General features: G+C 46.7%; 1 protein-coding gene across 4 annotated transcripts; it reads left to right on the top strand.

Moving 5' to 3' along the window:
• ZNF212 (zinc finger protein 212) lies at positions 1 to 11,539 on the top strand. Of its 4 annotated transcripts, none has more exons than XM_081102734.1 (5): positions 1 to 554; positions 6,614 to 6,985; positions 7,075 to 7,201; positions 8,315 to 8,404; positions 9,152 to 11,533. In XM_081102734.1, the coding sequence occupies exons 1-5, from the start codon at positions 531 to 533 to the stop codon at positions 10,006 to 10,008; spliced, it is 1,470 nt and encodes a 489-aa protein (XP_080958860.1). In that variant the 5' UTR covers positions 1 to 530; the 3' UTR covers positions 10,009 to 11,533. The 4 variants fall into 4 exon arrangements, with proteins under 4 accessions (XP_080958860.1, XP_080958859.1, XP_080958857.1 ...); XM_081102733.1 differs by having other exon boundaries at positions 157 to 554; positions 9,149 to 11,539; XM_081102731.1 differs by lacking the exon at positions 1 to 554 and having other exon boundaries at positions 5,146 to 6,985; positions 9,149 to 11,539.
• Positions 11,540 to 14,042: the final 2,503 nt, after the last annotated feature.

Below are 14,042 nucleotides of genomic sequence, written 5' to 3'. Positions count from 1 at the left end.
GGGGTTTCCAAGGCATGTGATTACTATAATGAATAGGCTACGGTGGGTTGGCCTTGGCCCCTGACCCCACATTGTTGAGATGGGAAGTGTGCTTCTAGCTGCTAAAAAGCAACATTTTGGAATACAACCGCTTGCCATTTGGGACCATAGCTCTTTTCCCCAACTAGATTACATGTTCTCTCAGAGCAAAGTCTGAGTTTTATACATTTTGGAATATCGCAAAGCACCTAGCAGAGTTCTGGGCACGTAAAATAAGAAAAACAAAGTCCGTTGGGTTTGCCTTAACTTTGGAACCTGCACTTGACTTGGAGGGACCAAGTCCTCCGCGCGGAGCTGCTCTTCACCCTCCGGCCGCGCGGGGGCGCAATGGGAATCCCGCGCGCCGAGCACGAGCGGCTGGAGCCGGTCTTGGCCTTGTGTCAACACGGCGCTGGTGGCGGCTTCGAGGAGGGGCTGGGACGCCCCGCAGACCCGCGCGCAGTCCGAGGGAGAGCAGGCGCGGCCCCGCCGCGGACGGGCGACTGGCAGCCATGGCGGAGTCGGCGTCGGCTCGGGTAAGAGTCCCCCTGGCCCGGGGGCGCGTTCGGGGTGACGGAGCTGCGGGGCGGGGCGGGTCCCCCGGGCTGCCGCTGCGCCGGTGAGCGCCCACCTGCCCCCGCGACCCCCGGCTCTGCCCTCCCCTGTCCGGTCCCTTCCGCGTCGGGCCGGAGCCCCCGAGCGACGCGCCTTCGCCGGGAAACTTCTCCGAGGCTAGTTCCGTGCTCTCGGGCGTGTGACCGTCCCCACCCGCGCTCTCCGCGGCGCCCGGAGCGGTGTCGCGATGGAAACTCTGGGTCCCCACCGCCGCCCGGGAGCCCGCCGGCTGCTCCGGGCGCCCGAGCGCTCCTCGCTCCTCGGCGGCCAGCGCGGCTCGCTCCCGGCCATTGTGCTGCGCCGGTCCCTCCGGCCACATTGTCCCGCGACGGACTTCGGCGGCGGGGCTGCAGCCGCAGGTTGAAGGCGGGCTGGGCTGCCGCTCCCGGGGGACAGGTGTCAGCTCGCCGCGAGTTGCCCGGGTTGGTGGGTGAGGCTGGGGGTCCCCCCGCCCCCCCGAGCCCGCCCTCCGCGGGACTCGGGGCTCGGGGAGAGGAGAGTCCTGGGCTTGGAGGCAAGAAGCTGCTTCCAGCCGCAACTCGGCTCCCACCCCCAGGGCCGGGCCTCCGTGTGCTTCCGAATTATGTTGGACTAGTTGCTGGATAGTCTCTGGGGTTTCTGCCAGCTCTGACATTCGCTTGTTATCCGAAAGTAGTGGTGGATTTGATCATGCGAGAGGATGTGCGATGGAAAGGGCAGATGGAATTTAATTGGTTTATTTTATTTTGTTTTTTGGTTTAGAGAGAAAGAGCAAGAGAAACATCGATTTGTTGTTCCGCTTATTTATGCATTCATTGGTTGCTTCTTGTGTGTGTGCCCTGATGGGCGATCGAACCGGCAACCTTGGCATATCCGGACGACACCCGGCCAGGGCTGGAATTTAATTTTTTTTTATTATTGATTTTTAGATAGAGGAGGGAGAGAGAGGGAAAGAGAGAAACATCGATTTGTTGTTCCACTTATTTAAGCGTTCATTGGTTGGTTGGTTTTTTTTTTTTTATAACCCATTGATTTTTTTTTTTTTACTCATTGATTTTTTTTTTTTTAATCCTCACCCGAGGATATGTTTTTATTGATTTTAGAGAGGAAGGGAGAGAGAGGGGGCGGGAGAAAGAGAAATATCGATCGCTGCCTCCCATCTGCGCCCCAAGCATTTCGTGGTCTAGAAACACTTTCAGAATCATATGAGATCTCGTGAGAATTGAGGGCTAGCAAGATGCACTGTATTTGATTCTTTTTTTATTTTTTTAATCCTCACCCGAGGATATGTTTTTATTAATTTTACAGAGAGGGGAAGGGAGAGAGGCGGGAGAGAAGCAGCGGTGGTCAGGGCTGTTTGATTCTTGCAGGAAGGGGGTGAGCGCTCGGAGGGGAAGGATTGGCAGGCTGGCAGAGCGGTGTTTGCTCTCAAGGAAGCTGAAGTTGAACTATGAAGACAAGACACAGATGTTTACAGCATTTGCCTCTTCTGACTCCTTTAACTAAGGCGATACAGTCAGAGACCTGGCTTTTCCTCAGGACCAGATTAGTAGTGAAGCAGGGCAGGAGGGCAAGCGGACGAGCGGCCAGAGTGCTTCTGCCTGGCTGGTCAGTGCACAGCGACTTGCGTGGCATCAGCAGGTCTTGTTAAAAGGAAGCCTTAAAGATCCTCCAAAATTCAAAACTATGCTCTGAGTAACTTATGGATCTGTCGTTGTAGAATGTATTTAAATTGTCCTTCAGCATATTCCTATTCTCAGGCATTTTCTCTTCAGATGAGGATTCTGTACCTCTCATTTGACAGGGTGGCCCAGTAGGTACCATGATGAAAACAACTAAAAACGCTGGGCGGGGGCAGGGGGGACGACACAAATATACTTGATGTTTATGTTAGTAAAGAATACTTGGAGCCCAAAATCCAGGGGAAAGAGGGAGCTCTTAAGAGGTAAGGAGAGTTCTGAAACCAACTTTGAGGGCTTTTGCTGAACATTCATCTGTGGTGTTTATGACCTCAAGCGGCCTGGAAAATAGAAGATAAAACTCAAAGCCTCAGGTGAGAGTCAGGAAGCCTCCTGCCTGAATCCCATAAAGCTGAGACCCAAAGGGCAAAGGGCAACATTCACGAACTAAAAGCTCTTACCCCCAGGTGATTGCAGAGAAAGTTACATATGTCAAACCTTGGTGCTGAGAGATGGGCGTAAGATGGCTCTTGAAAATTGATGACTCTTAGATGGTTTTATTGCCTGAATTTTTATGACCTGGATGGTCCAAGAAACTGCAAGAGAATTTAATTTAAAGTAGAACCTCCAGCTGTCTGACAAAAATAAACATGAATCGCCCTAGCTGGTTTGGCCCAGTGGATAGAGAGCATCGACCTGCAGACGGGTTCGATTCCGGTCAAGGGCACATGCCCAGGTTGCGGGCTCGGTCCTCAGTAGGGGATGTGCAAGAGGCAGCCCATCAATGATTTTCTCTCATCATGTGTTTATCTCTCCTCCCTTCCTCTCTAAAATCAATTACAATATATTTTAAAAGAAAAAAAGGAGGGGGAATAACAGAATAAGGAAAAAAACATCTAAAAGAAGGCAAGAAAGAAGATGAAAGATGGGATAAATCACACAGAAAAGGTACAAAATAAATATACATCAATAATTAGAATAAATGTAAATGGACTGAATGATCTAGTTAAAAGAAAAAAGGATGGGCTGGATGAGGGAAATTCAACTGTATGGTTTATAACATACAATACAGAATAAAGCTGTGGAAATGACTGAATATGAAAGGATAGAAAATCATATACCAGGTTAATACTAATCAAAAGAAAATTGGCCCTTGGTGTGGATCAGTGGTTAGAGCATCGACCCTCGATCCAAAGGGTTGCAGGTTTATTCTGGTCAAGGGCATATACTGGGTTGCAGGTTCCCTGCCCCAACTGGGGTGAATGCAGGAGGCAACCAATTGATGTGGCTCTTTCACATTGATGTTTCTCTCCTCTCTTCCCCTCCCTCTTCCCTTCCACTTTCTAAAATCAAATGGAAAAAATACCCTCCGGAGAGAATTAACCAAAAAAAAGGAAGAGAGGGAGGAAGGAAATAGGCTTAACTATATTAATATTGCTAGAGATAGAGAACTAGTACTATTTTTATAATGGTAAAAGACTCAATTTACTAGCTTGATATGACATTTCTAGTGTTATATATGCACTTAATTATGTAGCCTCAAAATATATAAAACAAAAGTTGATAGAACAAGGAAAATTCACTACCATAGTAGAAGATTTTGATATTGCCTTATTATTTTATCAAGCAGGAAACAATTAGTGAGGGTGTAGTATCTCCAAAGAACTTTCTGAGATAGTGGAAATATTCTGTCTACACTGCTCAGTGCAGTAGCTACAAGGTACATGTGGCTATTGAGCACTTAAAATGTAGCTAGTATGACTGAGGAACTTGCATTTTTAATTTAATTTCAATTAATTTAACTTTAAACAGCCACATGTTTCTAGTGGCTATTATAGTAGACAGGACATATAGAGAGGATATGATTAATTTTTCCCATATATCTACCCCATATATATACTTTTGATGTATAGAGAGATTGATGAAAAGAAAAGAGAGAAGGCATAAAGCCCTATTACTGCCCTGGCCGGTGTGGCTCAGTTGGTTGAGCGGTGTCTCATGCACCAGAAAGATACAGGTTCGATTGCCAGTCAAGGGCACATGCTTGGGTTGCGGGCTAGCTCCCCAGTGGAGGCTGTGCAGGAGGCAGCCGATTGATGTTGCGCTCTCATATTGATTTTTTCTCTCCCTCTCCCTTCCTCTCGCTAAAAATCAATAAAGTATTTTTTTTTTAAAGAGGTGGTGGTGGAGGGATTGAACAAAAAGAAAAAAAGAGCTTATGGACACGAACAGCAGAGTGGTGATTGCAAGGTGATGGGGGTGGAGGTGGAAGAGGGATAAATGGTGAAGGAAAAAATAATAAAAGAAAGAAAAAAATAAAAACAAAACCCTGTTAGTCATGAAAGTGTGTTCTGGTGCTGACGTGGGTGGGGCTGGGACCTTAGGTAGGGCTGCTGAGCAGAATGTCACCATGCGCCCTCTGTGCCTGGCTGGGGGTTCCTCAGATGGTCCCAGTGCCTGCTTGCCTGTTATTTGCTCCAGGTGACACAAGCTCCCTGCCAAACCCTCATTTAATTGCAGATGCACGAGCAAGATAGATGTTGTTGTCTTAAGCCTCTAAATTTTGGGATTTGAGGATTGGAACAGGTACCTGGGAAATATGCTCAAATATTGAAAGACATCAAAAATACTTTTAAAAAGGAGTGTATAGTATGTGCATGGATTGAAACATTTCATCCTAAAGATGTCACTTTTCAAATTTACCTATGGATTTGAGGCAGCTCCAAACAAAATCTCTAAAGATTTTTTTTGTGTGAAATTTTTCAAATTTGTAGAATATCAACAGGCCTAAAATAGTCAATATACTCCTGTAAAACAAGGAGGTAGGACTTTCCTTACCAGATATCAATAATTATCAAAAAGCTATGGCCATTAAGATGGCAATATTGACAAAGTGATAGAAAAATTGACCCATAGAACAGAATAGGGAAGCCAGAAACAAGCATATGTAAGAAAACTTGACTTATGACAGAGATAGCAGTTCAGATCAGTGGGTAAATGATGGATTTTTCATTATGTAGTGTTAGGTCTGTTGATTTCCCATATGAAAATTGAGTCTTGCACCGCAAATATCAGTTCTAGTTGAGGTAAATACTTAAATGAGAAAATCAAAACTATAAAGTATTTAGAAGACTGTATTGTGGGTTCTAGATTTCTGTTTTACAACTTTTGACACAAAAGTTCAAACCATAAAAGTATTAATACTGATAACATTCAGCTCCATTAAAGTTAAAGACTTTTGATCAAATAATACTGAAGAGCGTAAAAAAAAAAAAAAAGTACAAATAAAGAGAAGATATTTGCAACATATATAACTGATAAAGATTAGTGTCCAGAATTTACAGTGAAATCCGAGGGGACGTGAAAGAAAAGTCAGATAACCCAAAAGTAAGTGGGCAAGACTTTAGCAGGTAGTTCACTAAAGGGGACATTGAATGGCCTGTAAACATACTTCTTCTCAGTGTCTTGGTCTCAATGTCTTCATTGTGGTGAGAGAAGCAGCCTTGAACAAAGTGTGCCACATAAAAGGAGATGAGTCTTGCGGGGCTAGGACTGAAATGTGAACCTGCAGTAGGACAGCGGGGCTAAGAGGACAGCTTCAAGAGGACTCCCCAAGTATTGGACTTAGTCATGTTGAGCTTCAGCCACAGTGATTTTCCTCTTGTCAAGGACAGACCATAAAAATGAGAAGTATAAGAAGAATGTCAGAGGACTTTGATCATTTCACTGAATGATTATGAAGAATTTGTTCACTTATACTGGCTGCCAGGGTGCACAGATGAATGAGTTGAGTCTTGTAGGTCCTGCTAAAGGAACCTTAAGGGGCTGCTGAAAGGTTTCAGCAAAGGGGACCTGATCAACTATGAAGTCTGGCAGGAATGTGGAGACAGGAGTAGATGTAAATAATATCATCACAGCAAAACATCACAAATAGCCCAAAATATCAAACAGAGAGAAATTGGTTTAAAAAATGAATCCTGACACAGAAAAGTGTTAGACAATATGCTATGTATGAGACACAGGTAACAAAACATGTACAGTATGATTTCAATTTCATTGACCAAAAAAAGATGGGGAAAAAAAAAACTTATAGGAAATACACCAATATTCTAACAACATATTTTACATAATCCTCCTTCCCTCCTTCCTTCTCTCTATTTTTCCATACTTTTTATTATATGTGTACAATTTGCAGTATCAGAATACAAAAGAGCATACTTTTTAAATTAAAAAGTAGCAGCCAGGTACTCGTTATGAGTCTGCTGGACTCTCCCTGGTGTTGGGACGTGGCGCTGACTGACCGACCGGGTCTGGCTCTTCAGCACAGGAGGAAGCGCCGCGCCACACCCTTGGCTTCTCCCTCGCCGCCCCCGCAAGAGACAGAGGCCGAAGAGATGTCACTCCAGTCAGTGATGGCCGCCCTCCAGGCCGTGGAGAAGAAGATGGAGGCCCAGGCCGCCCAGCTGCAGAGCCTGGAGAGACGCATGGAGACAGCCGAGAAGAAGCTGGCTGACTTTGAGAAGACGGCCGTGGAGTTCGGGAACCAGCTGGAGGGCAAGTGGGCCGTGCTGGGGACCCTGCTGCAGGAGTACGGGCTGCTGCAGAGGCGGCTGGAGAACATGGAGAACCTGCTGAGGAACAGGAACTTCTGGGTCCTGCGGCTGCCCCCCGGCAGCACGGGGGAGGCCCCCAAGGTAGTCCTTTTATTTGAGATTCTCAGTTGGTGGCTTTTCCCTGATGGCTGAGACAGCAAGCACTCACTGTGGAACATTTGCGATTTCAGTTGCCCAGGCCACTCGAGAATGATGGAGTCTGCTTCTCGGAGCAGGAGTGGGAGAATCTGGAGGACTGGCAGAAGGAGCTGTACAGAAACGTGATGATGAGCAACTATGAGACGCTAGTCTCTCTGAGTAAGCAGCCCTTTCCGCCCAGACATCCCACAATTCCTGGCCTGTGCTGAGTGGGAAAATGGGAGTCTCCGGGTCCTCAATTTACCAAGACATTAGGAAAGGTCATGGTGTCATGCCTTTCTTCTCTGTGGTCACATAGTCAGATCTTGATAATATTTACTAATAGATAAGAGGTCATGATATGCATTATAGTATAACATAGCTAGGGCTCCTCATGCTATTTTTTTTTCTTAATATATTTTTATTGATTTCAGAGAAGAAAGGAGAGGGAGAGACAGAAACATCAACAATGAAAGATAATCACTGATGGGCCACCTCCTGCACACCCCCACCAGGGACCTAGCCTGCACCCTGGGAATCGAACTGTGACCTCCTGGTTCACAGGTCAACGCTTAACCACTGAGCCATGCTGGCCAGGCCCTCATGATATTTCAAGTGCTTAAGACTATTTGATAAGGAATCCTTTGTTACCTGGGATGAGACAGGCAGTACAGGCTAACCAAAAATTGTCCTGGGCACTTGGCTGGAATCACAGCCAGTTGTGGTCTCGGTGTTTATTTTGTGTTGATGAGAAGTACTGCTTAATAGATACAGATTTTGATATGCAAAATGTTAGCTATTACATTATAAATGCATTTTGTTTGGTAGACAAAATGTTTGACAGTCTAACAGGTTCATGGAAGGTTGTCAAGAAGGCCACTGGGACTAGAGCAGAGTGGAGGGGGCAGGAAAGTAGCAAATGGGTCAGAAAGGTTCCTGTGACCTCACTGGGCCATGTGTTGCTTGTGGCCAATGCCTTATCTATCACAGGTGGGGGATAAGTGCCTGCCATTTCGCAGTGGTATTGGTGGAATGAGTGATGGGCTCCTATGCCTGCCTGCTGAGCCACAGGGGACTGATGAAGGGGTACCGAGGGCGCAGTTAGCTGAATACATCATTCCAATGGGCCATAATTTTCTAATTGTCCCAAACTGCTAGGGGAAAGTGACAGAAATAGTACTTTGAAGATTTAATATTGACTCCTTGACATTGGTCACCTCGTTCATCAGCAAATGACTAGTGTGCAATGAGAGTTTACTCTCCTGGGCTCACATTGTGCTATTTCCAACCCAGAGGTCCTTGGCCAGCCAGAAGGAGAAGCGGAGTTGGGTACAGAGATGCTGGGAGACTTGGAGGAGGAAGGCCTTGGTGGTGTCCATCCAGGTGAGTGGCTCCAGAATATTCCATTCCCCTCCCCACTCCCTGCAGTCTATAGTGCGCTTTCCCACTGCTAAACTGCCAAACATTGATCATCAGTAGCCTCATGTGGCATTTACTTATTCTAGATTCTTTTATGATTATCATTAGCTCACCTATTATGTGTGTCTGAACTCCTTACTGCTATTTGGAATCCTTGAGATTCATGACCATATCGGACTTCTTCGTGTCCTACACAGGACTTTAGTCAAAACCCACAGGGCATTGAGGATAGGATTGCTCACAGCATCAGGAGTGAAGCTGACTGGGTGAGAGACAGGAAAAGCATTTATAAGCCAGGTAATTTGGGGAGAATGTGCAGGAAGAACAGCTGGATACATGAACTTTTAAGCTATAGGTTTAGTTGTGTGTGTGTGTTTTTAATCTTATTTTTATTGCTTTAACACTCCTAAGTAAGTATAGTTTTTCAGTATATTTAGCCATTTTTCAGAGATTGAATATAATTTGTGGACAGACTTAGAAAAACTATCGTTTATAACATTGTTCTATAAGAAGAATATATTCAGATTTCCCACCCACATGTCTCTACCTGAGGATAGGTTTCCCTTTCCAGGTTTTGGAACCCAGTCGGTCTCTAATTCCCTTGATCCTTTGATTTGAGCCCTTCTGGGATTCACATATGTTTAGCTCCAAAGAAACCGAAAGTGCTATAATGTGATCTTTTTTTGTTGGTTTTCTTTGTTTTGGCAGCAGAAGGGGTTGTGATTAAGCAGGAGGTAGAGTACCCGCCGGAACGCTCTGAGGATCTTCCGGGAGAGATCTCAGGCCCCGCGGAAGAGCCGGCTTTCCTGGGCCCAGAGCAGACTGAGCTCTGGAACACTCAGGGGGGCTCTGTCCTCTTGGAACCAGGGGCCGGGGACACTAATCTAGAGGAGCCCACTGAGGGCAGCAGAGACCCTGGCAGTGACAGAAATCTGGACGGCCCCCCAAAGCAGAAATCTAATAGGCCGGTGCAACTGGCTCCGGAATGTAATCCGGCCCTGAAGCTGAATAGGGAAGATTTCGGCCCCTACGATTGTCCTGAGTGTGAGCTCAGCTTCCGCTGTGAGCAGCAGCTGGCCTATCTGCGGGCCCACCCATCATGGGAGTCTTCCACCACCTCAGAGCCAGAGGAGGGTCTTAGGTCCAGGCCACTGCTGAAGCCCCCGTCCAAGAAGGGGAAGCAGCATCAGTGTGACGTGTGCATGAGGAGCTTCAGCAGCAAGGTGAACCTGGCGAACCACCAGCGCTGCCATTTGCAGGAGGGGCCCAGTGGTGGCCAGCGTGTCCAGGAGAGGTTCTCGCCCAACAGCCTGGTCGCCCTGCCCGGCCACATCCCTTGGAGGAAAAGCCGGAGTTGCCTCATCTGTGGTTACTGTGGCAAGAGCTTCAGCCACCCATCAGATCTGGTGCGGCACCAGCGTATCCACACGGGTGAGCGGCCCTACACCTGCCCCGAGTGTGAGCGGAGCTTCGTGCAGAAGCAGCACCTCCTGCAGCACCAGAAGATCCACCAGCGGGAGCGAGGCGCGCTGGCCTCGGAGCCAGGCAGGCCCAACGGCCTGCTCTAAGGGTGCCAGCCCCCCGCCTGTCCGGGGGGGCTGAGGGGGCTGGCATTGGTCCCCCGAAGAGACACTGTGCAGAGTCAGGGACTGACTTCTTCCTTGGGGGTGTCATTTTGATTTGCCTATCTTTGGCCAAGCAGCAGGCCGAGCCCAAGTCCTCAGAACTGTGTGGAGGAGGGGCGGGGCCAGGCCTGTCCCTGCTGTCTACCCTGCTGCTGTGTTTGCCGTGTCTTTGGCACCTTCGAGTCTCGGGTTTTCCCATCCATGCTGATACTTGTGCCCTGGGATTGGTTTGAGGGTCTATCCCAGGGTTTCAGGTCTTCCCACGGGTGGAGTCGGGCCAAAGGAATGAGCAGGTGTGCAGAAGAGCTCTGGGAAGCATAACCCTCTGTTTCCTCTCCTGTTGTAGTCTCCTTGTTAATAACAGGTAGAAGTAATTTAAATGAACTGCTCACCTTGCTCTGAAGAACCTTTTTGGAATTAGATTTTAGCTGATTTAAAGAAAAGACGGCCTGACACTTGTTTTTTAAACTTCCCAAGTTGTAGAAGTTGTTCCTAACATGGGGACTGCTGCCATCTGGGAGGGAATTGTTTCTGGGCCTCCTTAGCCTGCCCACACTTAGGCCAGTGATCAGGGTGCATAACGCGGGCTCCCTATTGTGAGGGGACTTAGCACTCTCGGATGGGGCTCACTGAATCAAAAGGACCGAGGGGGAGAGAGCAGTGGGAGGACCCCAAAGCCCCCATTGAGAATGAGGAGTCTGGGAAAGGAGCTGAGAGTACGGAGCTGCTTCCTCCCAGGAGCTCGGTGCTTGGGTTTCTCACCACAGCTCGCTTCCTCTTCCATCTGCGTCCTCGCTGGGTTCTGCAGCCTCACAGGGTAGACGACTCCTTTGTTACTTAAGGTTGTTCAGCTTGTATCAGCTTGTATTTGAGTTTGTTCCTGTTAGACCAGTTGTTCCTTGAGGTTGTTCAAATGACACACTTTGCCAATTAGTTCTGGGGTTGACTGTTCCAGAGATGATGGAGAAAAAGCACGTGGGTGCTCGTCTCCCAGGAGTGTTGAATGCCTGCCGCACTGCTGTCGGGAGTGGGCTCCTGGGTCCTGTGTGAGTGTCCCCTTTGATGACTTGGCAGTTGCTTAGAATAAAACTTGCTACTGGCAAAAAAATGTGCTCATGTTTGGTGTTTTTCTTCAGTTGTCAAGAAGACCCTCCTAGGAGCAAGATGGAGGAGGTGCCTGACCTGGAGCAGCGACAGGGCTGACTTAAACCTAGATTTGCAGACGAGAAGAGGGTGTGTGTGGGACCCTGTTGGTGGACGCTGGGGGCTGCAGACAGTCTGAATGTCAGTTGTTGGAGGCAGTAGGTAGAGGAGGCAGGTGCACCAGGGAGTGCTGGGTAGCAGTTGGAAATATTGACTTCAGTATACATGTAGTCATATGGATTGATCTTAAAAGTATAATGTTGAGTGGAAAAATATAAGAAATTGAGATATATAACAATACCATTTATGTAAATTAAAAATGCATGTACACAAAACAAAACAGAACACATAGAAATAAAAAATTACACATTAAAGGCATCTCAGCACTCTGGCCAGGGTGCTAAGTGATTAGAGCGTCCGCTGGCACAGTGAACAGGAGAGAGGAACAAGATTGACAAGGTACAGTCAACAGCACAAGATGCTTTTTGAAGGGAGGGACCATATCTTAATCGTATCTGGACTCCCCAGCTCTGAGTACAGGGACTTTGCACAAAGGTGCTCAACTCACATTGCATGAGCAGATGCATGAGGGGAGTTCACAGAACAGGGAGCTCAGCAATGTCTGCACAGGGTCGGCTTCGAGGAGGAAGGGGGCTGGTGACATTTTTGGTCTCCCTCTACTAGTAATTTCCCTCGGAAGTTTTACATACTTGGGTGGGGCCACTTTAAAAACTGATACTTTTTCCAAGTAAGGTGCAGCCCTGGAATTTGGGGCCAGGTTAGGAGTGTGGCTTTGAAGCAACAAGGGATCAAATCAGTATATGGCATTGTTCATTGTGGAATTCGCAGTGTAACAGACAATTTGCAAATGAGTGCTGAAGGCATTAAGAGGATCTCTAGTGTGGACCCTAAGAAGAAAGATTCATTTGATGTGAGCCCCGAGAAGGAATTTATCTGCTGAGATGGGCTCCCCGGGGCCCAACCGAGGGCCCAACTTTTTTAAATAATAAGAGCCTAGCTGCCATTTGCTGACGGGCTCCTCACGAATGCTGTGTACCAGGGAGAACCTCAGACTGAGCTCTCAGTGCCCGCACTATTCCCAGCTTGTTTGTACCACCTAAGTCAACCTGGTTTCGTCTTCTACCAACGGACTGAGCCCTGCCCTATCCTATCAGAACTGCACAATTTTGATACCTCACATAAGAAGGACCTAATTGAGAACCTCAGTGGGAACTTTCACTATAAAAACAGCCTTCATGTCCTAGCTGGTTTGGCTCAGAGGATACAGCATTGGCCTGCAGACTAAAGGATCCCGGGTTCAATTCTGGTCAAGGGCACATGCCCAGTTTGCGGGCTCCATCCATAATAGGGGGCATGCAAAAGGCAGCCGATTGATTCATTTTCATCATTAATGTTTCTATTTCTCCCTCTCCCTTCCTCTCTGAAATCAATAAAAAAATATTTAAAACACACACACACACACACACACAAAAAAAAAAAAAAAACCAGCCGTCATTACCCTGGTCGGGTACTTCACTTGGTTGGAGCATCATCCCATACACCAAAAGGTTATGGGTTTCATTCCCAGTCAGAGTACATACCTGGGTTGCAGGTTTGATCCCCTGTCAGGGTGTGTATGAGAGGCAACCCATCAATGTTTCTCTCTCTCAAATCAATAAAAAAAAACACATATCCTCGGGTGAGGATTAAAAACAAAAAGGGACTCTCTGTCTTGGTGGAAGAGTTTGGGTATTACTTTAGTCTGTGTCTCTAGGCTGAAGCTCCTTTTTGCTCAGATAACTGCCTTTTATTCTTTACTAGAGGCCCGATGCACAAAATTTGTGCAAGGGGCTCGGCCCTCACAGCCCTCGAAGCCCCAGCTTTGTCCGTCAGAAGGACGTCTGGAAGGTTGTTCAGCTGTCCGGGCTAATTAGCATATTACACTTTTATTATTATAGATTACAGGCTACAATTGTTTTTGATTTACACTAGGAGCTCATCAGAGATCCATCAGACCAATATATTAAGAATTATAAAATATTGGTAAGTTGTGATCTTAGAAAATAAGAATTGATGCCCAATGTAAACAAGAGTTTGTGGGCTTGTTGGACAAAGATTACAAAATGAATGGGAAATGCAGAAAGGTAGAAAATAAAAATTTATACTGCATACAGCATGTTTCATTTTATATTTAGTGATTAACTCTGGTTTTCCACAGTAAGGCTCTTTACAAATAAGGAAACAGGTCCCTTATTGAGTGGTTTATTCAAAATGCCTCAGGGCCTGAATTAGTGGTGGATTTACTTTTGCTGCAAGCCCAGCCTGGAGCCAGAGCTGTGAAGATTCCAGATGATGGCTGACATGCAAGGGAAGACTGGGCGTTGTCAACCTAAGAAATGTTTAAACCTGTAGAGAATTTTTATGAGTGTACTTGAGCCAAACTGACAATTGCCAGAAAGCAAAATCTTAACATATTGAGAAAATGCTCCAGAGAATGACAGATTTGCACCTTATTTTATACATTACAATCAAAGGAGGAGGCTTAAGGGGTTACATGAAATCCATGTAACTGGACATGATAGATTAGGGAGGTGGGAGAAAGCAAAGTGGAGAAATCTCTGGGATTGGATAAAAAGTAAAATAAATAGACACTTCTTTTACATTTGTGGTTATAGAATAGTTAGCAGTTAACACTATAACAAATCAAGGGGGGTTTTGTGATCTTTGCTCTGGTGCAGTGAGGGGTCCAGAAAAAAGGAAATTACCCTGACATTTCTCTTTTTTTTAATCCTCGCCCGAAGATATGTTTTTATTGATTTTTTAGAGAGGGAGGA

Source organism: Myotis nattereri, assembly GCF_964212035.1.
Source record: "Myotis nattereri genome assembly, chromosome: 11".
NCBI lineage: Eukaryota > Metazoa > Chordata > Mammalia > Chiroptera > Vespertilionidae > Myotis > Myotis nattereri.
The sequence above is the reverse complement of the archived record's forward strand: the minus strand, read 5'-3'. Positions and strand labels throughout refer to the sequence as shown.